This window comes from Pezoporus occidentalis, unplaced genomic scaffold (genome assembly GCF_034315485.1).
Source record: "Pezoporus occidentalis ecotype Australia unplaced genomic scaffold, CSIRO_AGI_Poc_V1 ctg2, whole genome shotgun sequence".
NCBI lineage: Eukaryota > Metazoa > Chordata > Aves > Psittaciformes > Psittacidae > Pezoporus > Pezoporus occidentalis.
Window position 1 is genome coordinate 14424295 of NW_026913855.1, and position 25353 is coordinate 14449647.

At 42.7% G+C, this 25353-nt stretch overlaps 1 protein-coding gene across 10 annotated transcripts in view; it reads left to right on the forward strand.

The window, feature by feature from the left end:
- The window catches only part of PHACTR1 (phosphatase and actin regulator 1), a 320959-nt gene that overhangs the window by 289255 nt on the left and 6351 nt on the right, over window positions 1–25353 (forward strand). For all 10 annotated transcript variants that reach the window (XM_062617920.1, XM_062617918.1, XM_062617919.1 and 7 more), the window contains 3 exons: window positions 10382–10437; window positions 15347–15408; window positions 24359–24499. In XM_062617920.1, coding sequence (XP_062473904.1) covers window positions 10382–10437; window positions 15347–15408; window positions 24359–24499 — 259 coding nt within the window. The remainder of the gene's footprint in view (window positions 1–10381; window positions 10438–15346; window positions 15409–24358; window positions 24500–25353) is intronic.

A 25353-nucleotide genomic window follows, 5' to 3' on the forward strand; every position in this document is an offset into this window, starting at 1 on the left:
CTTTGTTACTTTGCAGATTATTCATTCCTGCTGCTAATTCCGTATTTGATGTAATAAGCCTCTTTGTAGCATTCCATTTGTTTTGCTGTGGAAATACATACAAAGCAACAACAACAGAAGAAAGATTATCGCTTTATGGTCCAAATTTAGCCTCTGGGTAATTATGTGCATCTCAATAACTTTGAGAGAAGAAAATGCAGATGGGACAACAATTCTCCTGATTAAAATATACCTTGTCATGCTTTCAGGCCACTAGATTTAAACCTAAAGATGATGAATAGCTGTGAGCAAATCATATCTAATATCTTGTCAAAATAACAACTGTGCAGTTTCCTAAGGCGCTAGTGGGGGACGGGGGGGTTCCATTTTAACCAGGTGAATAATTTCTTCTTTAACTAGACACTTTTGGTATTTTCTGTCGCAGGTGCAGCATGTTTTCATTGATGTTCCATGAGATGCTGTGATTTTTTCAAGTAAATATTTCTGTACTTTGCTAATGCACAGAGGCAGTAGTAGGCACGGGCAGTGAAGGTGTTAAATACGCAGCCCCTGGAAGGGGACAGATGTGTTCTTGAGCGAGATGGGGATTTATACAATGGGCAAATCATGGTGAAACATGCATTCTCTATGAAGGTAAGAAACACATTTGCAAACAGCGATGCAGGTACAAAAGAATCGGTGTGGTAAAATGTGTGCAAAGACACAGTCTGATCAGCAGGTAACACAGATGCAGATGTGACCATTAAATGGCTAGGAATGACCCAGACATCTGCAGTACACCTGGCAGCACAGCTACTGGGAAGAGCTCTCCTTGCAACCTGCTTCAGTAGATTTGTGCTTGTTATTACCATAGCAGTTAATGCAAGAACAGTTGTGTCTACTGGAGCTGGCTGAATAAGGGATTTTTTTGCATTTGGTACTAAAATAAAACAACATACTTAGCAATAATAATTAAGTGGGGTACAGAATAAAAATAGCGAATAGAGGCATTTATTTTTTTATTTCAAACTGAGAACTAGCATCCAGTATCTGAAGAGGACCTACAACGATGCCGAAGAGGGACTCTTCATAGAATCATAGAAGAGTTACGGTTTGAAGGGACCTTAAGATCATCTAGTTCCAACCCCCTGCCATGGGCAGGGACTGTAGTGATAGGACAAGGGGTAATGGGTTCAAACTTAGACAAGAGAGATTTAGGTTAAAAGTATAAGAAAGAAATACTTTACTGTGAGGGTGGTGAGGCCCTGGCACAGGTTGCCCAAGGAAGCTGTGGCTGCCCCATCCCTGGCAGTGTTCAAGACCAGGTTGGAGAGGGCCTCGAGCAACCTGGTCTAGGGTGAGGCATCCCTGCCCATGGCAGGGGGGTTGGAACTAGGTGATCTTAAGGTTCTTTGCAACCCTAACTACTCTATGATTTTGTTCAGTGCATGTCCTTAATACTTTTTTAATACGTTCCCTTTTTTGTTTTTTTAACTACTCACTACCTTGCAGATAGTTTCTGACCTGCTGGAACTCAATTTTTTGGCAATTTTGCTTTTTGTCAAAAATGTTTCACCTAGCCCTAATTCTTAATCTTCAAGATTTTTTAGGCCGCAGCCCTTTGCAGTAAATCACTGCTATTTATCACCTGCCTTTCATGCAATCTGGGGGTCTGAAATCCCTCTGGCACAAAATAGTTATTCACTCTTAAGTCTCTCAAAATTTGTTCACTTCCCAGAATTTTCCGCTTGAGTAACAAGACAAAGTGTGGGCACCATGCTATTTCCTATGCATCTTTTCTCCTAGAAACTGAATTACTGTGGTTTTGAATTGCTGGTACTGCCAACTTCTGTTACAAAAACGTTTACTTGGAATTCCTGTATTGTGGCTGTTCCAAGTCACTGAGTATTTTAGCTTTTTGATTAATTTCTCAGAAAGCGGGTAAATTGTGCTTTTTTGACATTACCAATGTAAGGTGCCTGTTTGGGGCTTAAGTAGATTTCTGCAGTGTGGTTCATTTGACTTCCTTCATGCTGGCACTGGTAGGGTGGTCTATAACAAATTAACATGGTCAGGGTATATACATGATTCTTCTCTCTGCTCTTTGAGTGGTCTGTAGCTGCTGCAGTAACATAGGAGACTTTTTCATGTTGCCTGTATAAGTGTTAAGCTTGCCATCACCAAGCTGGTGAAGCTCCCCGCCCAAGTTTCCTTCATTAAAACCAACGACTTTCTGCATTTTGGATTGAGATTGCCATGGCAGTCACAGATTATTTGGACTGCCAGCCAGAACTGGTTTGTTTGTTTACATGTTTTGGATGTTCCTGGCTTGATATTTAAATATTACAGTTGTGTTTGTTAGTGCATATGTGAATAAGAAGATAGAGTGCTGTTGCTTTTTTAATGAGACAAATTGCATTTTGACAGCACTAGAAGTGTAAGATACCTGCTAGTGCAGTCTATGTACATACAGTCACTGTGGTCCATATACAATCACCACGTAGTCTCTGTGGTCCACAGAGGCCCATTAGGAGGTCTGATCTTCACACTAGCTAAATATAAGGAAGGTGGTTCCTCCCTCATGCGCTTCAGCCCTTAACCCTTTCTTGGAGCCAGCAGATGCTTCTCAGCATAGGTGACATTTAAGGTTGTGGCAGCAGGTTTCTCAGAAGAGGATCTTTAGAGGAGAAGGGCACTGGGGAAAATGAGTGGGATTTTAGAGGGTTACGGGAAGTTTGGGGAGTGGGGCTGTGCTCCTGTTGCTATCCCTTCCTCTGCAGTTTCTTATCTGGCCCCACAGACCTCCTTCCCACCTAAAGCATTGCTTCCTCTCTCTATACCAAGTTCACAACAGGCACAGGAAAAACTCCTTTACTCCCATATCAAAGCATGCTCAACCCATGTGAGCATCCCTGAGCACCAGGAGCTGGGGCAGGGGAGCATGCCTGGGAAAGGGGCTCTGCTATTCTGGCTCATGCTTGGAGATGGCTCTACTTTTAAGAGCGTAACGTTTCTGGTAAGAAGCAGCCATGTGCTAGAGACTAGAGGAATACCCCAAATTTGTTTCATCCAAGCTGCTAAAAACACCAGGGGCTGATGTAACAACTCCAGTCACAGCTGGCTTGGTTGGGTGGCAAAGAACTGAAGGGATCTTGGCCTCTGCCTCAGTCTGTTGCTTGACAGAACCACCTATAGGATTGTCCATGAAGCCCTTTGGCAGCAGACTGGGGACAAATATCGATGTGAAACTGAACATTCTAAGATTCTGTGATTCTATGAGCTGGCTTCAGTGTGCGCTCGCAGCCCAGAAAGCCAACCGTATCCTGGGCTGCATCAAAAGGAGCATGACCAACAGGTTGAAGGAGGTGATCCTGCCCCTCTACTCCACTCTCGTGAGACCTCACTTAGAGTATTGTGTGCAGTTCTGGTGTCCTCAACATAAAAAGGACATGGAACTGTTGGAACGTCCAGAGGAGGGCCACAAGGATGATCAGGGGACTGGAGCACTTCCCGTATGAAGATAGGCTGAGAAAGTTGGGGCTGTTCAGCCTGGAGAAGAGAAGGCTGCGTGGAGACCTCATAGCAGCCTTCCAGTATCTGAAGGGGGCCTGTAAGGATGCTGGGGAGGGACTCTTCATTAGGGACTGTAGTGATAGGACAAGGGGTAATTTTATAACAAACCAGACACAATAATGCCTATAGATAGCAAGTATATCTGTTCAGCTCTGATTGTTTTATATGGTGCCATTTTATTCAAGTCATTCATGGATTGACCTTGAACTGTAAAGTATGATTTCTTCAGCTTTGTAAAATCAGCTTTTGGTTCAATATTATTGCCTTTGGATAAGTGTCTCCTCATAATGCTGTACAGACAACAGAAGGACAATCACTAACATTTTAGAACATTTTTTTGTTACAATGGGTCCTAACATCCATCTGTTTTTTCTGGCATGCTTTAGATTTTCAGCCAGTGTTTAGTATATTTTTCCCTCTGGATTCCTAGTACTCAAAAATACCCCTTTTTTTATTGTTCCAAAAATATATTCTTGAATTAGATACATAGTAAATTCCCTCCTCTAAAAAAGATTGTTCTTTTTGTTTCCTGCTGCAGTTGTTGGATATTTTGTTCTTGGGATTAGGGTTAAGAGATTTGAGAATTAATGCTGAAAGCTCCTGTGTGTAACTATCTTAATTCCACCATGCCCTTTTTTAAAAAATCATTTAAACTTTCCTGATCATATTTTATGCGAACAGCCAGCATTTGGCTAAAAGGTTTGATGCTAATGAAACAGGGGAGGCTCCATTTTAGGCCTTGAGGTGTGAGACATAAGCATGCATTATCTTGCAGTGTTCCATGTATTGGTAGGCATTTTACAGTTAATACTATTAAAATACAGCTAATATTATTATTGCAGTTAATATTATTATTAATATTCAGACAAAATCTGAATCTCAATGTCTAGCACTACTTGGCAAGAAATGAATAAGAAATTAAGCATTTCCCAGGGTGAATGCGGGTGTCTGCATTGTGGTACTGTGGTCTGATGAAAGATTAATGACTTGCGTATGTCGTTAGTCACACTGTTTCTACTCAGAGTCATAGGACTGTCTGGTCATTCCTTTATTTCTCTTAACAAAATACAGAGCTCGTGGCCCAAGATGATGCTGCTTTATTGGGGTATTTTAAAGAAACAAGTTCTGTATATGATAGACAGGATTATAACTTTATGCAGACATAATGAATTGTTGAAATCTACATTTTGAATATGATTCTCTTTCCTCAGGAGACCTAATCTGAACAACCTGTTCTTTCTTGGGCAGCTTGTAACATTCCCAAGAGTAAATCAAAATCATAATAAATCAGCTTCTCAGAGCTGTGAGTCAGGAATAGACTCACATGGGCTAAAATATGAGAAAACAAATTGGTCAGGTTCAGAGTTTTAAACAAAGGGTCAGCTTCATTATATTTTTCACTACCTGCAGATGCTTCTGCAAGCAGAAAATTTGCTCATTAGTTTTCCTCAAAGTCCTCACCACAATCTAGGCAGGAAAATCAAATTTTCAACTAAAATTATTCAGATTTTAATTTAGGCTCTACGCCCCTAAGCATACAATTTATATTTATTCCAGACTTGGTCCTAGCAAAATTGTCTAGCTAGGTCTCATCTAAACTGTCTCAGTGGTGCTTGACTCATTTTCCCAGGGATGAACAGGGGTCTCTGCCTGCTTTAATCTGCCCTAGTCATTGCCACAGGCTTCTTTATAGCTGCAGAAGAACCACCATCTCCCAGAGGCGGAGTGTTTAAAATCAACAGGGAAGTGGAGAGCAGTCATTACATGGTAACTGAATCGTAGCAAACACTCCTTATGGTTTTATTGCCTTAATTTCTCAGGGAAAGACGTTATAAGGCATATTATCATTATTGATGTCAGGAGACTTGTCACACAGGAAAGAGAGCTTAAAGGAAGAGATAATGTATCGTACAGATTAGCCAACATCTTAATGGAGTCAAGTCCAGGAATTTTAATGGTGTCAAACTCTTACATTTGCTTCTTTGGTTAGGGATTTTCTATTTAATATGCCTTCAGTTTATTCACTCATTGGTAAAACTGCATTTAATCCAATTTTATAAATCCTGTTAGAAGGATAGTTCTCTGTAGACTCTAAAGTCTGGCTGACAGTATCTGGGCTGATACTTCAGAGAAGGGGAACCTCCAGGCTTACAAATATTTTTGCTCATTGTGCAGTGATACAAGAAAAGAAAAGAAAATTCTTGCCCTCTGCTAACAGTTAACTGGCGGAAGCAGAGACAAGATTTTCTTCTCCATTTTTCTCCTCCAATTTTCTGTATTTGGCATGGGAGTGCAAAGAGCCCCTGGTAGCCTATACTTCATCAATATTGCTTTGCTATCAGCATTATTGTTGGGAAATGCAAGCTAAATTAAGCAACAGTAAGACTCTTTACTCCCATTGAATTTTCCTCATGCCAAATTACATAGCTGATGTAAATCAGCACATTTCTATTGGCTTCAGTTGTGCTCATTTATGCCAACTAAAGTGCTATGTGACAAGTAGTTCTTTGTAGCAACTGTCTTCTCACGTGCCCAACTCAGATTTACTCCTCTCTTAGAGCAATCTCTAGGGTAGCATGAGCCAAATTGCAACTGAGTAAAAAGATTTGCATCTACAGAATAAATTCAGGAGTTGCTCTAGAGGTTATGCTTCAATGTGCTCAGAATTTATTTTACATCAGGGTGATTTAAGCCATTAGGAATAGCTGTGTGAGCATGTTCTGGTGATGTTCTGGGCACCTCACTGTGCTGCTGTGTGCCCTGTTGTGGTTGCCTGTGACCTGTTTGCCCATCAGTCCTGCTCTTGGATCATGTGCACCAGATGTAACCATTCAAGCACTGAAGAACTGCTTGGTTCTGCCTCTTGTATCTGCAAACACTCGGAGTTAATAAGCCTGGCAAGTATATGGGGAATCATTTTCCAGCAAGCCTTGTACTATATCAAGCCATTATATTTACAGATGACCCTATACTAAGCTCTTAAATTTTCTTGTCCTCTGTGCAAAGGCAAAGATGAATTCCTGGTACCCAGAATACACATACCCAGCAACATCCTGTTCACATAACCACCATGGCATTAATCAAAGTTCATCCTCAACAAAACAAGAGATTAAGGAGGGAAAACCCATGCCTCCTAGTAGGGGACAGCCTTGGCAGCCAGGTGTGACTTGCCTCTAAAATACTATTAGACAAAGGGGCTGCAAGAGCCTGACTGTCACCCCCACAACTAGTTGGCCACTGCCCTGAGAGCCCTCTGGGTATGGCCATGCTGTAGAGCAGGGAAAGCATCACTGTGGACTTTTCGTTCAAGTGTTTTGTATTGTGTGGGGAGATGTACAGCCACTTTTTTCTTTTATTGCTCCTGCCACATGGAGCAGACACTTCTATAGCAACTGATGGTTGTCCCTCCTGCCTCCAAACTCCTATTTGTGCACCATGACATGCCCAACACAGCCCAAAATGAATTAAAAAACTAAACTAAACTAAACTAACCATCTCACAATGTCCTTATGAAGAGCTGCACAGCTCTTGTTGTACTGTTCTAGCACAAGGCGTGTGGTACGTTTTGAGTGTGCAGGGAATTAATTCAGAAAATTGTTTTGCTGTCAAGTTTATCTTTGTAAATGTGAGCAAACTGGTTTATTTTTCACTGACAGTCTCATTTGGATATTATACTTACAGAAGTGTAAACCAGGCAATACATTGCAAAGCACAAATTACAAAAAAAACCCTTTCTGATCCCCTGGAATGCCTGAAGCTCATTGCAAAACTGCATGAATGGTGCAGTGAGGGTCAAGCATGTTCACACAAGAGATCTTATATACAGAAAATGCTGTTGAAGGTTGTTGCTCTTTAAGGCCTGTCTTGCCTGCTGCTTGGACACCTGTGCTCATACAGCTCCATGAAACAGCCAGAGTAACCAACAAACAGCAGCACTGCACATCCCAGTCGATTCTGTTTTTACAAGCAGATCTGTTCTTTGCTGTTGCACCAGGCTCCTTCCTCACCTCCAATTTCTCCTGTTTATTCTGATGGTGCTGCTAATGAGACACTTATCTCCTAACCTCTGGCCTCTTGACAGTCTCATGCAGCCCCTGTGATGTTAAATGAAGTTAGTCACAGCAGCAACCCTGCAATCAAACCGCTGACATGAACCTCTGCAAGCTAGGTGGGCTTCATCAATACTTCTTTATTCAGGGCAGCACAGGAGGGAAGGTAGAGGAGAGGAGGCATCACACCTGGGTGTTTACCAAGATCAGAGTGGTGCACTGGGGATGGTGTACTGAAATCCGGTGTGAAAAAAATACTGTTTTGTTGGAGCCATGGTAACAAAGCAATAGCTGCTTACATTTTTTGATTTACAGGATCTGTAACTAGTATCAAGATTTTCAAAGATAGTAACACTAGCAGCTGTTCAACATCTGGCAAACCTAGAAGTCAAGAGGCAAGAATAAAAGGACTAAAGTGATGCTGTTCTGAGGAGCTGGTGGAGGTGTTTGTAAAGCCCAAATATAGTTTGGGGGCAGAAGCCACTGTAGCAACAAGAGAAATTAAAAGAGTAAGAGATTCAGAGAGGAGAGAATTGTGAGAGGATGGAAGGGAAGGGCTGCAGAAGGGGCTGGGTTTATCTGAGGTGCTCAGCAGGGAGGGACTCACAATGAGGGAGCAAGAGGAGGCTCAGTCTGAAAGGATGGTGGAAATAGGGGTGTAACAGCAGCTCATGGAGATGAAAGCAGACACTGGTACTGGAGGCCAGGAGCCTCCACAGCTTCTATTTGTTACCTTCCTTATCTTCCAGCAATGTTTCAGTGCTTGCGCTGTAAGGACTAGTCATGATTTTGTTCCACTAAAACGGTACCTTATCTTTTCCTACTCCGTAAGTCTTGCTATAAAAATTCTTGGGTTTGTAAGGGTTCAGAAGCAGTCAACAACCCATGAATGCAGAAATCTTCAGCTCTCCAGACTGAAGCTATCAAAAGTGTCATAGCTTTTTATGCCATGTAAGTGCATCCCTCAAAAATGGTGGCCATTATTTAGGCAGGAGCATTCTGCAGCCTAAAAAGCATGGATAATGGGGTCTATAAAATCCCATTTGACTCTTATGGAGAATACAGGGTTTTGTGGCTGGCTGTCACTATGGGCCCTACCAGACATCATGGAGAAGAATCCCATGGTTTGTAAGTCCCTGAATAGCAAAGGAGTAGAGGGTGTGTGTAATGAATGCTAAGGGTATAATTGGAAGAAACTTCTGTCCTCTGTGTGGAAGCAATGACACAGTGAAGTGAAAGTTTTGTTTAAATTCATCTGCTTCATGGCAAGTGCCCCAATAAACACATGGAAGACTTGGTCCTTTTTGCAAATCACCTATGTAGATAGATAAAACTTCTGCCTTTTGTTAGAAAAGCTCCAGTGTGAACTGTTCTTGATGGAACTGTTAGTGGAGTCCTTCAATCCCTGTTTTCCTGGAAAGGGGAGGACCTTTTTGGGAGCATTCTCTTCAGACAAGTTTCTCCTTTTGCTTGTTGTGTGGTTTGTTTCTATAGACACAGCCGCACACCGGATGGCTGGAGTCCATCCATAACATCCCTCCGATGCATCTTCTTGAAAAGCATCCTGATGCAGTGGATTCAAAACATTGTATAACTCAATTCCTACAGGCACACAGGGTGGGGCTAAGAATGGCAAATTTTTCTCATAAAAACCACAAAATTAAGTAGTTTTAGTTGCCTCTTGGTGATGTCTCCAGTTAGCAACAGCTACTGTATCTTAAAGATGGTAATAGCAAGCACTTAAATAGCATGCTCTCTCTTCTAAGTACTTTGCAGACATTCTTTTCTTCTGAATTAAGGGTAAGTTCCTGTCCTTTTCAACACTTCTCCAGTGAGATAAATGTTCAATCTGCCATGGGAAAGAGAAAAGCTAGTGATTCCACATTCTCCACTGAAATAGGTGTATTCACCCTTTCAGCTGGTAGAGACTGGGGCCCCCAAGTAGGGAACATTTCTGAATGACAATGTCTGATGGAAGAGGAGGCTCTGTCCTGTCATTGGCATCATTGACAAAACTCCTATTGACTCAGAGGAGAGTATGAGGAGGCCAAACAGTGCTGACTTCTGATGTCATCTCCTTGGTTTACTTTGTTTTCCAAAGACCCCTTTGTGCTTCTCTCCCTTGCTTTGTATTCTGAATATTCAGATCATTTTTATGCTTGGGGTCCCCACTTTTAATGAGATTGTGGGTTTTGTGACCCTATTACATACAGGTTGACTGGAAGTCACACTGATCCTTCAATATAAGATTTAGTAAAAGCCACAAGAGGAGGAGAGCAGTGAGGGTGTGGAGGAGGAGGAGGGCAGCTGCTGTTGTTCTGTCATCAGTGCTGCCAAACCATCCCTTGTTTTTTCTGTGGCCTGTGTGTCCAAATGCTGTTTGAACAAACAGGGCATAGTCAGGAGGCTGGCAAGGGGGCAGCGAGAGGGTTAGCACGGTCTTAGCTAGAAATACTTGCACGAGTCAGGAAGTAAGCATGGGAGGAAGGAACTTAAGTGGAGACATCTGTTTAGCTTAGCTTTCAGCAGCTCTGCCTGGGGTAGGGGTGGGAGAGTCATGCCTAAGATGACATAACGTATTTTGTCTTTCGTGAGTTGAAAACAGAGGAAACTGCGAAAGCGAAGCATGGTCTGTGTCACGCATGGTCCAGGCATACCAAGTACATAATGGAGCAGTGTCAGTGCTTTTTGCTCTGCCTCTCACACCCCAAAATAACTTTTCAAGACAACTGAGGAGAATGTGATATGGTCCAAAAACTGATCTTGGACTTTTTTCGCAGACGACTGAGCCAGAGGCCAACTGCTGAAGAATTGGAGCAGAGGAACATACTGAAACGTAAGTCCTGATACCTCTGACATTTAACCTGAAGCTAGTTTGGGTTAGTTTAGATGTATGTTGGGTGTTTTTTATAGAACATCAACTATTCTGTACATGAATCATTAATAATAAAGAAGTGCATCATAAATGCAAATAAGTGTACAAGTCTGTAGCAACATCCACAGCTGCAATTCTTTAAAATCAGAGTCAGTAAATTCACAAGAATGAACTATCTATGGGGGAAAAAAAACCCAGACTTTAAATCTCTTTTGCAAGTCCTATTCCAAACAGAGAGTTGGTGATTCTGAAAAGCTTTTATGCAGCTCTTACACAGATGAGCATCCTGTTATAATTTAGTAAAGATATTAGGGCATGGCTTGATTAGTTTTCCTAAAAATCTTTACAGCATCTAGACTAGGTGGAGCCTTTATTCAATTGAAGAAAGAAACCAATGGGACTTGGAATTATTTCCCTGAAATGTTCCGCTGAAACTCTTCCTTTAAACCAGCAAAAAATTTGCTGGTAGATCCTCAACATATGATACTTTAAAGGGGCAATATACCATTTAGAGACCCTGACTTGGGTTAAGTTACTGGACACATTGCCACCAACTTCAGGGGAAGCAGAACTGAGTCCAGCACAAATCTTGTAATCTTATGAAAGAACAGGAAAAAAATTGTAGTTTCTGTACTCACATTGAAGTGGTTTGAGTATTAAAGGAAAGCTGTTTATCTCACTGTTGTTACTTACAGAAAACAAGATAAACAAGTTCTTCCCTTCTTTAGTTAGTAAATGCATCATTCCGGAGAAATTTTTAAAAATTACTACATGAAAAAGTACTTCTAACTGGTATCTTATACATAATGTCTCCTTAGGTAGGAGAATTTAGCTTCTCCTGTTGTTCAAATAACTGCATTGTACAGAATCATAAAAATGTGGTAATTTGCTGAAAATTGGCAGAACTGATTGATTAAATACTTCAAAATCAGATTCCTAGCAAGTAAATGATCGTGTTAATGGTCAGTGGGGTCTTTTCATCTGCTCATGTTATTATACGTCAGAAAAACAGAAAGAAAGAGACACCACGGTCAGTGCAAAGAGGAGAAAAGACTGGATTGCAGAGCAGTGTGGGCAAGCCTGAGGCTTCCAGAAAAGCCATTTGTTTGGGGCCAGCCCCATTTTGGTAGCGGTGCTCATACTGCCTACTCCTAACTCCCATGACTGGCTGCTGAAGGGAGTCGGGGCAGAACCTGGGAATATAGGTGGCACATCCAGATGTGATTGCCTCACAGGGGGGTAGCAGAACAGCTGGAGGAGGAAAAACCTACAACGTGACTGGTGCCAGGCTCAGACAAGGAGGGACAGAGGCCAATTCTCTGGGCAGCTCATGTGGTCATCCCAGGACTTAGGAACAAACATGTGTCATGCACCACCTGGCACTGGTGCGTGACCAGTAAACACCACCCTGGCACTGGTGAGGCTGGCTGGAGGGAAGTGGAGATCTTGGGCAGCTGCTTTGGCAGCAGGGTTTGAACCAACATCATCAGAGAGGCAGCATCTCCAGTGCTGGGTTCCTTGCAGTAATTCCTAAAGGTCACTTTGCTGATCACAGCAGTCACATAGCAATCTGAAGATCTCTTACATTTCAGGCAAATTATCCCCTGAGTCACATTAGTTTCCTTTTGAATTGGATAAGGGCTCTTAAATGACATGGATGTGTTTGAAAATTTTACCCTGAATCCAGAACAATATTGTGTTTTCTAAATGGAATTTTTATAGCTTGGTTCCTAAGAACAGATCTGCCCCAAAACATGTGTGTCTTGGTAGACAAACAGCTTCATAATTACAGGAAAAAGTGATGTGGGATTTCCAAGGCATCCCAGCTTTGGTGAAACACATCAGGAAAGGAATAAAAAATTAGAATAGTTACATAATTTAAAAAATAAGAAAGCATAAAAATGCTCCACCCTTAAACAAGTAAATATAAATAGTGTCTGGTTTGTACATCACTTTGCGTCATTTCCCTAGTCTTCTGAGAAGGAGAATTATAATAAATACAATGGAGCCTAGAGAAAGAGAAAGAGACACAGGCAGTTATAATGAGTGTAAATTCTCTGCATAAGCAGGTCGAGCAATTTGACAGAAGCCCAGTTCAGAGAAGACAAACACAGAGGCGCAAAAGAAAGCCCAGCAAGTTCCCAAGTAGACTACATAGGATTTCCTCTGCAGTTAAAGCTGAAATCTCCTTGATGTAAACGTCATGTCTGGTACCATGTGTAACTGCATTACTGCTCATTCTGCTGGGAAGAAATAGACAAAATGTGGTGGGACAGCCAATTTTTATACATGAAGTGATGGCTTCCTATCTCCGTGCTGCTGCAACGATTATGAGATTGTCATCTTTATTGAATTACAAGAGCAAAGCATCCATTGTACAAGTTCCACTACTTGCTGGTAGCAACAGTAAGATTACAGTAGGCACAGCAAAGAAATAGAGAGCAGGGACACTGGTGCTTGAAGGGTCCTTCACTGAAGTATGACCAATTCACTGGCTCTTATTTAAGTCAAAGAAATGTAGTGAGTGGAGTCCAGACCTGCAGAGTTAGTGTGAAGACTGAAGAACACTTTTTGAAGTTAATACGTGCTGGCCAAGTTTATGAGGAAGGATTTCTCAGTCCCTCTCATGCCCCATCCACCACGGCACTTCTCTGATGGATACAAGTAGTTCAGTTGTCAGCTTGGCACATCCATTGCATCAATTACTCACCAAAAAATGATGGTTAGGTAGGCTCTGAGGGTCTCAGGTTGTACTAGGGGACATTTCACACCAGCACAGAAATGAGGCCTGAAAATCACAGCCACCCACAGCATCTCCTGAACACATAAAATAAAGCAACAGTAGCTTCAGAAGATGGACGTGACTTAATTAACTTTAAAGAAAACCAGCTAAAACAAAGTCACTTTCTGGTTTTGGAGGATAATGTGTTCCTAATTCCCAGCTTTTACATGACTGAGGCCCTCAGCCTGCCTGGCTTCTCTGAAGGTGGGTTGCTGGGCTGAGAGGTGAGGAGGAGAAAAGAAAGACATCTTATACCAAGTACAAAAGTGAATGGCCATAAGTAAGTATTATATATAACTCCTTGGCTGCTTGCAGTTCTACCCTGACTCTGGGCTCTGCTTAGCACTGTGTCCCTCTGGCTTAATCTTACAAGGATTTATTAGTGCCTCTATTTCTGAAAATAGGCATTTGCAGGACAAGCTCCTCCAAATTTGAAATACAAAGGGAAGAACAAAATTGCCAGAGGAGCAATTGCTAGAAAAGGATCCAGCCCAGTAGGGACAGGAACTTTTGAAAGAGGAAAAATATATTTATCAGTGAGTGTATTCCAGTTACCATTTTAAAAGCCATTTGTGACTCCCTGCTGTGTTCTGTTCTTTTTACTCCAGGATCAGTTTCCTTCCTCCTGAAAATGGAAGCGGTATTTTTGTTAAAGTGGCATTTAAAGATCAGCAGCATATTGTAAAATATCATAACATTGACTGGCTGTTTGTCCTCTTTGGTGGCGATTTCCCAGCCCTGTGAAGTCAGCGAGCAGTTGTGATAGATCTCTCAGCTCTCCTCCCCTGAGCAGCAGAAACCTGGCTTCCAGCCTAGCCCTGCTCCCCTGCTCAGAGCCTTTTGTGGTCTCTGAACATCAGGTCTTGTTTCCATTTAGGGAAAGCCCCAGTTTTGAAAAATTGCATCTCCTCCACTGTGTGCAGACTGGGTTAGGGCTTCCTTATGTTATTTTTGGCTGGTCCCAGGTAGTTAGTGGGAGACCTGTGCTCTCATGGCTGAAGAATTTAAGGCTGGTGGTTTGTTACTGCCACGGTGCCAGAGGTGCCTACTTCTCCTGCAGGATCAGTAGACAGGAACATGTCTTGGGTTTAATTCAGTCCAAAGTTGGACAATTTAAATCAAGCCACCTATTCTAAACTGGCCTTTGAAGTCCTTAATGTCCCCTGCAGAGAGTTAATTCCTGTCTGATCTAATCCTGAGTGAAAAACGGATCACACCAGGGTAAGGGTACTTGTTGGAAAAGCTGATGAGTTGTGTTCACTCTCCTTTGTTACACACAGGCATGACTGGAGTAAGGAGCAGTTCAGCTGTAAACAAAGCAGTGGAAACAGATCCTGGTTGAGGAGATGAGTATCTAAAACCCTGGGCTCTTAGAGAGTTTCAGTGAAGTTCAATGTAAAGACATGCATGACAGCCTGCTCCTAAGTTGAAGAAGAATTAGTATACTCAAATGTTATTGTCTTCTTGAGGGATAATGTTTGAGACTTGCCCTGGTGTGAACTTGTAACATGATCTTTTGGCTTCGTGTTGAAAGTGAATTGCCCGAGGATGTGCTTTTACACTCCAGTGTGTTGTGAAGGCTCATGAAGGACACTCTCTCCCTGCACTGCTCAGGTCATGGAAAGTTGCAGATTTTGCCTGGCACCCCTAATCTGATTTTTTTCCATTCTCTCCAAAGAGGAGCTGCAAGAAATTATTCTGTAAATGGGAAAAAAAGTATGTTTCTCTTCCAACCATTGACCTTGCATCCTCACAGAATCCAACCGTATCGTAGCTGAACCCTGAGGCCACTGGGCCTGTGGGCTGCGAGACAGTTTCTGAAGAGCTGGCTTGCTGCCTGGCTCTTCTAGAGAGTGACACACATGAAGAGGTGCCAACACAGGGAAAGGAAGGAGGCTGTAGATGTTTGATGAAGTGTGTGAAGAAGCGTGGTAGCTAAGGATTGAGGAAGTACACCAGCCCCAGAGGGACCCACTGTGCATCAGAGAGGTCCTAAAACATTAATATACTGATGGAGAGGCTTATTTTGTTGCATACTGTGCATGCCTGATGAGTCCACAGCCTGAGATCCTTGTAAATCTTTTACAGCCCGGAATGAGCAAGAGGAGCAGGAGGAAAAACGAGAGATAAAGCGAAGGTTAACACGTAAGGTGAGAAACAACTTTGATCCTATTATGACACTACTGTAACTTTCTCCCTGCAACTGCAGTTGTTTGCCTTTTTCCTTTTCCTCAGCACCATTTTCAAAAGTACAGTGTGAAACAAGTCTTTAAAGCAGTCTTTAAAAGAAATCACCAGTGTTACAATGTGTAAGTCCACAGAGTGAAGTGAGTCACTTTGCAAGCTATTGCTGGTAACATCTTGAAACAAGACAAAAGTCATAACTGAAGGAGCTTTGAACAGCAAAGGATAGAGAGCCTAGCACTGGTCCAACCCTGCTTCCTGTAAATGTAATGGCTTCTGCAGCCATTATGAAGAGAGCAAAGTTAAAACAATGCTGATTGCATTCAAGAATTCCATCTAAAAAAAGGCATAAAACTGGGAAATAAACCTTTTCTGAAAAGGGAGATTGTCACTTGAGGCATTTAAACTAAATAGAGAAAAGCACTCACAAATGGTGTATAGTGCAGAAAGCAATCTTGTATTGGCAGGGAAAGATGAACAAAAAAGCATAGTTTGGTTTTGAGTTTCCTCCCATTTGAAAGTCATTTACTCTTAAAACTGAAGAACAGTCATTTCAGATATGCATATTCAGTTTCCCAGCTAGTGTAAATGTCTGCAGATGCCCCAACATATATAGCCAATAATGCATCCTTTTACTGCGGATAAACTTTATTTCGCCACTGACATATTTCCTTTCTCCAGAGGTGGAGAAAGCCCCCTTAAGAACTCACATGCTTGTGAAGCAGTGCCAATCCCTTCCTGTACATTTTTTAGGTGACTTAGTCTTTTTGGACTATGTGGTCACAGATTTTCACAGTATAAATAATGACAAGGAAAGGCCTCGAAATATACACGGAAAGGTTACATTCAGAGAGCTGAATTGCTTTTTTTCATGGTTGAAAATCTCATGCCTTATTCTCAGCTCACATAAATCAGCAAAGTTCTTGCACATCAATGGGAGAATACTGCTGTTGTCTGCAGGAGCTAAGAATGCAACCCAGAGAGCTATAATATTATTTTTATAACACTTAAATTCCTGGCAACAATGGCAGTGATGGTCTCACATTGTCTCATATCACTGTCTGAAAGAACCTGCACTGCAAATGTTTCATGGGACTCGGGCTCTGCACAAAGCCTAGAAATACCATCTTACCAGGCTTTCAGTTTCCCTGTACATTGGCAGGTGGACACATACAGGAATCCAGTCCAAAGCTTGATTCCATTTGCTGAAGATCTGTAACAGATAAAAAGCAAAGCTTCCCATACCCAATCTGCTGCCTAAAAAGTGAGGGCTTGCTAACTCCACCAGCATTATTGACATTCAGTTCCCATCCTCTGCTATTTTGTAGGAAAGGTACGAAGCACATGAATTATCTGTTGCAGGCAGAGGCCACAGCCACATGCTCAATTAACACATCCAGGCTGCTGTAACACCACAACAGTGTCTGCTCCCTGAAACCTCAGCAGTCTTCTGCAAGATTTCTTTGTCTTATTTGCACTTTTAAGTAGGAGCAGCAGTGACAGCAGCAGCAGTCTGAGCCCCCGGCAGCTGGCTCTGTAATGTTCATACCCCTGTTCCCAGTAACATTCCTTTTAGCCTTTTTGTGGCTTCTTCCCTAGTAAAGATTTTTCTCCCTCATGTTTGTGAGGTTGGTAGCAGCATGACTTGGCATTGTTTGATTTTGATAATCTTTTTAAACTGTTGTAAATTGACCTAGTGACACATGTAATTTTCATTAAAAAGAACCACAGGCCTGGTCTAACAACAGATTTTGTTCTCACCTACCAAACATACTGCCATAAAGGCTCAGAAATCACTAGAGGAAAGGAGTGAATAAAGTGTGTAAGTGGATAGATAACAACTAGAAATGCCAACCACCTACTGAATCCTGCAAAAACAGTTGTTATTCCCCAGCTCTGTCTTTCATGAGCATGTCCCAGATGTGTCATTGTGTCTGCAGCAGAGTGGCAGACTCTTTCTGTTGATTTGTACTGAAGTCTTATTACCAAAGGATTTTAAACCTCAGATTGAGCAGAAGTTTAATTGAGCACGGCAAGTGGTTTTGCCCAGCAGCCCTTTCTATTTGCACTGAGTTTTAATGCAGACACATGCCCCCGGGGTAAATTCAACATAAGGAAAATATGCCACATTGCTTCCTTGCAACCATGTGTAGTTGGTAATAAGAAAGGAAGGGGGTTCTGCAGAAGCTGGTGACGAGACTTTTGACCTTGCACTAGAATAGCTGCTACTGTCCCTGTTTTTTTCAGTGGCGTCATTCCAACTCCAAGGGAACAACCCACTTCATCCATTAAAAAGATGTTCTTAAAATTCCTTTAGCGCTGACATTCTGTTACAGTATTATGATGATAAGCTGTAACATGACATGCTGTAATAAGTAAGATTACCTTGCTAGGTCTAGACACCTTATAAAGTCAGCAATAAATATCCAGTTGAATCCATCATCTGGACAGGCAATTTCTAAAAGAAAATTTAGATCAGGTGACCTATAGCAAGCTGCCCCTTTAAGCACTTTTCATCCTCTCAGACTCATCTAACTCCAAATTAACTGGGCATAGGGATTAGCTGCCATTCAAAGAACAAAATGGAGGCGAATGCTATTCAGTACAGTTTCTCCATAGCTCATGTCCCTCCTGTCCAAGGAAAGGTGAAGGGTACTTGCCTGTCACCTGAGATGCCCATGGATAGGTTCTGTACATCCAGCTACTGCTGTGCTCCTTCTCCCTGCCCCTTGGGACACGCTGAGCAACTTTAGGCACATTGGATTTGCATCATTTTAGTGGAGGGACATGTGGACATTTTTTCTCTGAGCACTGCTCTTGGCCCACAAGCCTATTCTGGGAACGTTAATGTGCAAAAGCCCTCTGGGAGTAGTGTTGCAGGTGGGTTCCTTCCATGAGGAGATCTGGACACGCAGGAATTACTACTAAGAATGTATCCACTCTGAAACGCAGTTGATTTCTCCAAGCACTATGGCAATTAACACAAGCCTGAACTCAGTTTCTGAGGACTTCCATTAGAGAGAGAGTTGTAGCCTGTTACAAATCACATGCAAAGAGGAATAAAACTCTTCTTTTCCTACTTTCTTTTCTCTCAGGTAGCATCATGCTCCCCATTCCCCAGAGCTGTTTATAGCCTCTTACCCCTGCTGTCAATAGCTATTATTTCCCAGACATCTAGCTCCAAAGCTAAAAATCTTGTAACAGCTGTCGAATCAACAACCAAAATGATGAGGTGTGGCTGCTTCTTAAAATCCATACAATAATCTGAAATCTTTATTCCCATTGAATTCCTGCCCTGGTACAGCTGAAACATTCTGTTCATTGGTGCCTCACTGGGAAATGTCTTGCAGTTCAATCTTTTCTTTAACTGACCTCTGCTGGCTTGCATCAGCACGGGCTGTTCAAAATAATGAACTCTTGAGAGAGGTGGGATTCATCAGAGGGAAGCAGGGAAGGGGGAAAAGTCAGAGAAGAAAAGAAGTTGGGGGTTAATTTGGATAAACTGCAATTATAGTCAGAGGGAAAGGTCTATGAGGCATTTTCGTCATTTCCTGCTCCTGCATCTTACCACAAAAGGTGAGGAACAAAGAAGAGAAGTTGTGTGCGCTGCTAGTTAGGATCTGTAGTTTTTCACCTTGGTATCTTCCTTAAATAACATCCATAACATTTTAGCAAGGTAACAAAATAGGCAATAATGAAGTGACAAGACAAGTGGAGCAAACTCTGCATTCGCATTTGACTAAATCCCAAAACCAGACTGGCAAGAGTACATCCCCTTCCACTTTACCTGGTGGCAGTGCTTGGGTTTGCTTCATTTCCCATGCCAAGAACAAAGGGGTTTGTGTTAAACCTTTCCTTGCAAATTGGCTTGGTATTAAAGCCTGAAATGTGCCTGTTTCTATCTCCAGTGATCCAGAATATACAGAGGAAAACTTGACCTCCAGTGACAAGATATAGGAGGTCCTGTCCTCATTCATTTTACATTGTGTTTGCATTAATACAATTCCATTTACTTCAAAAGGTATTTTTGCCCTGGTTCACACTCATATAATGAGGTCACTCACCACACAGTGGAATGAGACCCTTCCCTCCACGTGGAGCACCACTGCCTGTTGAAGGCAGTTGCATCGTGTCCTTGACCGTGTCCTTTTACCCTGTTACAAATGTGCCCAGTTCCTTCTGCCTCTTAGAAGAAGCAGTGCTCATTGTCAGGTGTTGAGCAAGAAGGAGTGTGTAGTATTAAGCAATTTTGACCTAAGAGACTGCAGCTCACGTCATAAAAATGAACTCCAAGGTGAGATCTCAGCTGAGATGTGCCTTCAACATGAACAGACACTGAACTGACACCTACAGTGGAGCCAGTTTGAGTCTGTTCTGCAGGTCTGTTTCCCCACCTGTTTAAGAATGAAACTCTGTTGTCGTGGTTTAAACCCAGTCAGGTAACTTGTTCACTCACTCCCCCCCTTCCCTCCCCCCCCCTACTCCCAGAGGGACGGAGAGGAGAATTGAAAAGAATGCAACTCCCCCAGGTTGAGATAAGAACAGTTTAGTAACTAAGGTATAACACAAATCACTACTGCTACCACCAATAATAACAATGATAAAGGAAATAACAAGGGAAGAGAATACATCATCTCACCACCAGCCGACCAATAGCTCGCCCCCCAAGCCCGACCAAGCACCGACCGATACCTCCTCCAACCCCGCAGTCTCCCAGCCCTTCTGGGTAACTCTCAGTTACATCCTGGGCATGACGTGCTGTGGTATGGAATACCTCTTTGGTCAGTTTGGGTCAGGTGTCCTGTCTCTGCTTCCTCCTGGCTTCCCCTCCTCCCTGGCAGAGCATGAGGCTCACAAAGGCCTTGGCCAGACCAAAACATCGTTGTTATCAGCTCTGTTCCCGAGCTGAAAGTCAAAACACTGCACTGCACCAGCTACCAAGGAGGAGAAAAATGACTGCTACTGATGAATCCAGGACACTCTGTGTAGCCCAAACATACTGAGACGCCTTCATGCTTAGCAGCTCACAAGAAACACTTGCAGTGGAATGAGAAAGAGCAGTTTGTTAACTGTTCAATTACTGTAGCTTTAATTAATGGTTTTTAGAAAAACATTTGGTGTGGTTGTCCCTCTCTTTACATTCAGTATGATCAGATTGACTTTTTGATGTACTGGATATGTTTTTGTGTGTTTATATATGTAAATATATGTAAATTTATGGCTACATAAATGTGGTATGGCCACATACATGTGGTATTTCAGGACTCTCTCACAGCCAGAGTGCTGGCACAACAGTCTGTGCATCTCTTTTCTGTTCACAGCTCTGCCCCAGGCCTCCTGGGTCACCCTGAGCTGGTTGTTTGGTCTCTGTGTTTCACTTGCTCCAACTGCTCTGTGGCCAGGGGGATGCTGCCCACCACTCTGATGGGGTGTATAAGTATATGAAATTGCACTGACTGCAGGTTTCTGAAGCAAAGGCAGGGCGTCTCAAAACAATGTACAAGAATAGTTGTATAACTTCAGGGGAAAAGAAGCAGCAGCTTTTACTCTGTCTTGCATTCAGGTATCACCGAAGATTAAAAACTGCGCATTAGCACCAAAGTTTCATAATGTGCTTATGCCCTTGACATTTTTCATGTGCAAATCAGTGCACTGTTCTTCACACCCACCCAAGGGTTTCAGTGATGTGAAATGTGCAGGTGATGCACCTGATTTGACATTTGTGCATTTGCAAACATAAGAATTTACTTATGTGACTCAACATTTACCGTCATTTCTTTGATTTCAACATATACCCAGCGCATCAAGCAAGCCAGATTAGCTGTTTAAGACCCTGTGCAGCATTGAGGTAAATACCAGCACCACCGCTGCTGTGGCATTTGATGCTTTTGCCTTATTGACACTGCCTATAGCCAACAGCCTGGCACTGTATGTTTCAGTGTATCAACAGCCACCCGCCTTCTCCTTTGTACAGACTTGCTAATTGCTTTGATTAGCACAAATGTGAAAGCTGGCTAATGTCAAGAGTGACAGAAGCTGTGAAACAGAGCTGGTCGTTTTTTAAAGCCCTCTTCCAGCTTGAGAAGCTTGTAGCAGTTCCTCCTTTCCTTGTAGCCATTTAGGAAAACAGAGTTTAATTCACAGCATTTCATATTCTGTTGGTGTCATCAGTGTAGTAAGACATCTTATTTAGGAAAAAAAAAATCCAAGATGAAACAACATCTAGGCTATGTCCTGAAATATTAAAAGCTGAGAAATGTGGAGATAAGGTTGGTGATTCATCCTTAATTCATGCTGTTGTGTGAAAAGAAGCAGTAGAGGCAAGTAAAGATGGAGTCTCGCCCTTATCTTTGAAATTTTTGAGTATAGCCATATTATTTCAGCATGAAAATTCTCTGTTTCCATAGTCAGGGGTTACATTTTAAATAATCAAAAGCAAAACTGCTGTGCTCTCCGGATAACAACAGTATCAGTGCTAACAAACCTGCAGCTCCTAGTACTACAGCTACTAGAAAAACCTACCAATTTGGAATCACGTTCAAGATGAGGTCAGGACAGAGAAGCCTCACTGATAGTGTAACTGGGATTATACTCCAAGTGTGGGATAGCCCTTCAGTTTTCTCGCTTTTGTTAAAAGCCCGTCTGTTGACTGCAGTGTGCGTTTGGCTTGCAGGTGACTTAGGTGTCAGGGCTGCAGGCTGAAGAGACAATTTTGTTCCATTAGAACAAAAAGTAACAGTTTTAAATCTAAACGTGCTTCAGTCTACTTTATTGTGCCCCCTGGCTTTTCTGACAGGATACTCCAGCTCAGAGATATCCTGTTGTCTAAAAACAGCCAAAAAAGTTATGCCTGCTGTGTACACGTTTTGCTTTTTGAAAAGCAAAACTTGGTGTCGTCTGAGTTCAGAAAGGCATGCTTCTTGCTAACCTCATGGGCTGACCTTAGCGCGGCTGGCCTGAATGTGGGTATACAAAATGGGGCTTTTCTTGGGAAGCACTGGGAAGAAAGAGGAGGAATGTTGTGTGACAGCCACACGCAGAGCAGCTCCCTCCAGGAAACTTCATGCCTCCCATAGAAGGTGGCTGTGAGAAAACTGTCTAGTGTTAAGATCTTTGCAATATTCAGAAGTTTTTAAGCTGTTCTTTTTCAAAACAGCAAGGAGCTTTTCCCCTATTAAATGTCATGATTGACCATAAAATGGCTCTGGAGGTCATACACAAACTGCTGAGCTGTGACTTGACTGATGCCAGCTGTCCTAGGCAAGGGCATTATGTGGTGGAGTGTAGATCTGTGCTCCTGGTTACACTTCCTTTCTGTGGTTTCTCTGCCTTTGGTGTGTACAAAATGGCTGGGCTGCAGCTAGGACGGATAGAACCTCACTTCTGCCCTCCTGAGCATCTTACAGGCAGGGCATTAGTGCCCCTCTGCAGACACTCTGCATGATGTGCTTGCATCCAGTTTGTGAGCTCAGGGTTATCAGTGTAAGGAGGGCAATCCCATGGTCACCTCCCATTGCAACCATCTTTCCTAAAAATAGAAGAAAGAGGCAACCATGCATGCCAAGAACAAGCACACAGGTATTTAAAGCTAGAGGCAGGATCGGGTGGTGCAGCTATCTTGCATCAGCACCCAAATGGTGAAGAATGGTGGCATTTTTCACCCTCCACTTAGCGTCTTGGCTGGTTTGAATCTTTAATTCTCCCTGGAAGATGAAATGCAGGGAACTGAGATACTTAATTTTGGAGGAAGGTGGATTCAAGAGCCTAAATAACTTTACAGAATAGAGTCTCAAGCGTTTTATGAAATATTTAGACCTCTCATTATTAACAAAGGTGAATTATTGTAACACACACCTATTCCTAGTGAGTGGGAATAGTATGATACACTGTATAGCTAAGTGTTAGCAGGATATTATTTTCCCTGATGTCTGATGTTTCATTCCAATAGTGAGACTTTTGCAGCTAATGTACAGCCATGTGCACATGTATGTATAGCACCTTCTCAGAACTAGTTGTGTAATTGCTTTTGACATTAACCAGCATGCTGTGCATCCAAGGAGAATCGATCCCTGAAAGCCAATTCCTGTCCCTAGCCTTGTTAACTGACTGTATAATAGGTGGACTACCAGAACACTACTGTTTCTCATTTGAGAGGAGAGTTGACCGTGGCTGCCTCTTCTGCTGTGGAATTTGACAGAAATGCTTTGGAACAATGAAGATGCTTTCTTTGCATGATCCCATCCACCCTTGCAATTGTGGGTTTTTTTTGGCTTGTAGTATGCAGTGTAAACTGTTAGAAGTCAAATACATTGTGACATAAAATAGAGCTGCAGCATACAGTGACAAGTTCAATAAGCACTACTCATCATCCTGCCTACCTTTTCGGGAGGTAAGGACAAGTCTGGAGAATATCAGAATGGTAAGGAAAGTAGTTTGTCACCTTTTGCACATAATTCAGGGCAGGAGCATCCTGGTGCCTTTGCCTGACCCTTCCCAGGCAGCACAGAAGCACACACAGCAGCTCGAGGCTGGGGAGCATACAGCCTACTCAGGTAGTTTTAAAGTTGTCTTGTGGTCTTTGTCTCTTCCTGAGACATTGCTGCACTCTGAGACTTTCCTGTGTTACTTCTCATTTCTGGCTATGGGATCAACTTCAACCCGGGATTAGGGTGTCCAGCCATAGCCACTTCCCAAACAGTGAGCTGCTCCAGCAGCAAGGTGGGAGGATGTTCAAGGTGCTACAACAAGAGGTTATCTCCCACGTAGCAATTCTGTGAAAGGTTGACAAAAAGAATGGCGCTGGGAATGTCTGAACCCCCATAGTGATGGTTGTAGTAAAACAAATCCCCAAGCAGCACTCTACAGGGAAAAAGTGACATCCTGATGTCTTTTTCCACTCCTTCCTCAAACCCGCAGCTGAGTCAAAGGCCCACAGTAGAAGAGCTACGTGAGAGGAAGATCCTCATCCGCTTCAGTGACTACGTGGAAGTGGCAGATGCACAGGACTATGACAGGAGGGCGGACAAACCCTGGACACGACTCACAGCCGCCGACAAAGTAAGTGGAGCAACTCTGGGAGAGCCATGATCTGAATGGCTAGGGCATGTCACAGCAAACAGCATCCGGTGCGTCCCACAGGTCTCATAGCCATCAAGGAATAAACCTGCACCTGACATCCCTTCCCCACATACCTGCAGTTTCTTCTCATTCTTAAGGTTTGTTGTTTGAGTCATAAATCTTTGGCAAGAAGGCTTCTTTATGCGTGGGAACTAGGAGCAAGGTTAGCAGCATTACACCTTTTAAACACAGGCAAAAGGATATCAAGGCTTTTGAGGAAGGGTCTTAATGGCAGCCGTATTATTTCTTTGTTGGTTTTGGTCTTGCCAGAATTGCTGTGTCAGGACAGAACAGGCCTGGGTGCAAAAATGCTCCATCCCACTGAAGCCAGGTAACTTCTCTGTAGTGTGTTACAGCAGGGGCCTTTACTCAGGATTTCTAACACAGAATATTTTAAGCACTGAAGTGAAATTGCATGAGCCCTGCAGACAGACACATGTTTGGTACTGAGAGCATTGTCCTCTGAGCACTAGTGGGACTTTCGCTAAGTGGTGTCTCTGGTGTCAGAGGTATTTGTGGCATTGGTGACAGAGGGGTTAAATTGCTGGGAAATTATATCAAGTCACATTTTGAGGGTCTTAGTGTTTCCTCAGTAAGATTCAAATGTTTTATGGCCACTGTAAGAAAAGAGGACTATGAGGCTGATCAGTGATTCCAGAGCTTACAGTCACTCTATGATGCCCATGTAATTTTAAAGACTTTCAGGTGCCTAAATTCAAGCCTTGCCTATTTCTTTGCTGTGGTAGTCGTGCAGCAATGGAAACCATGATGTCAAATGTTTAGAGACAGGAGCA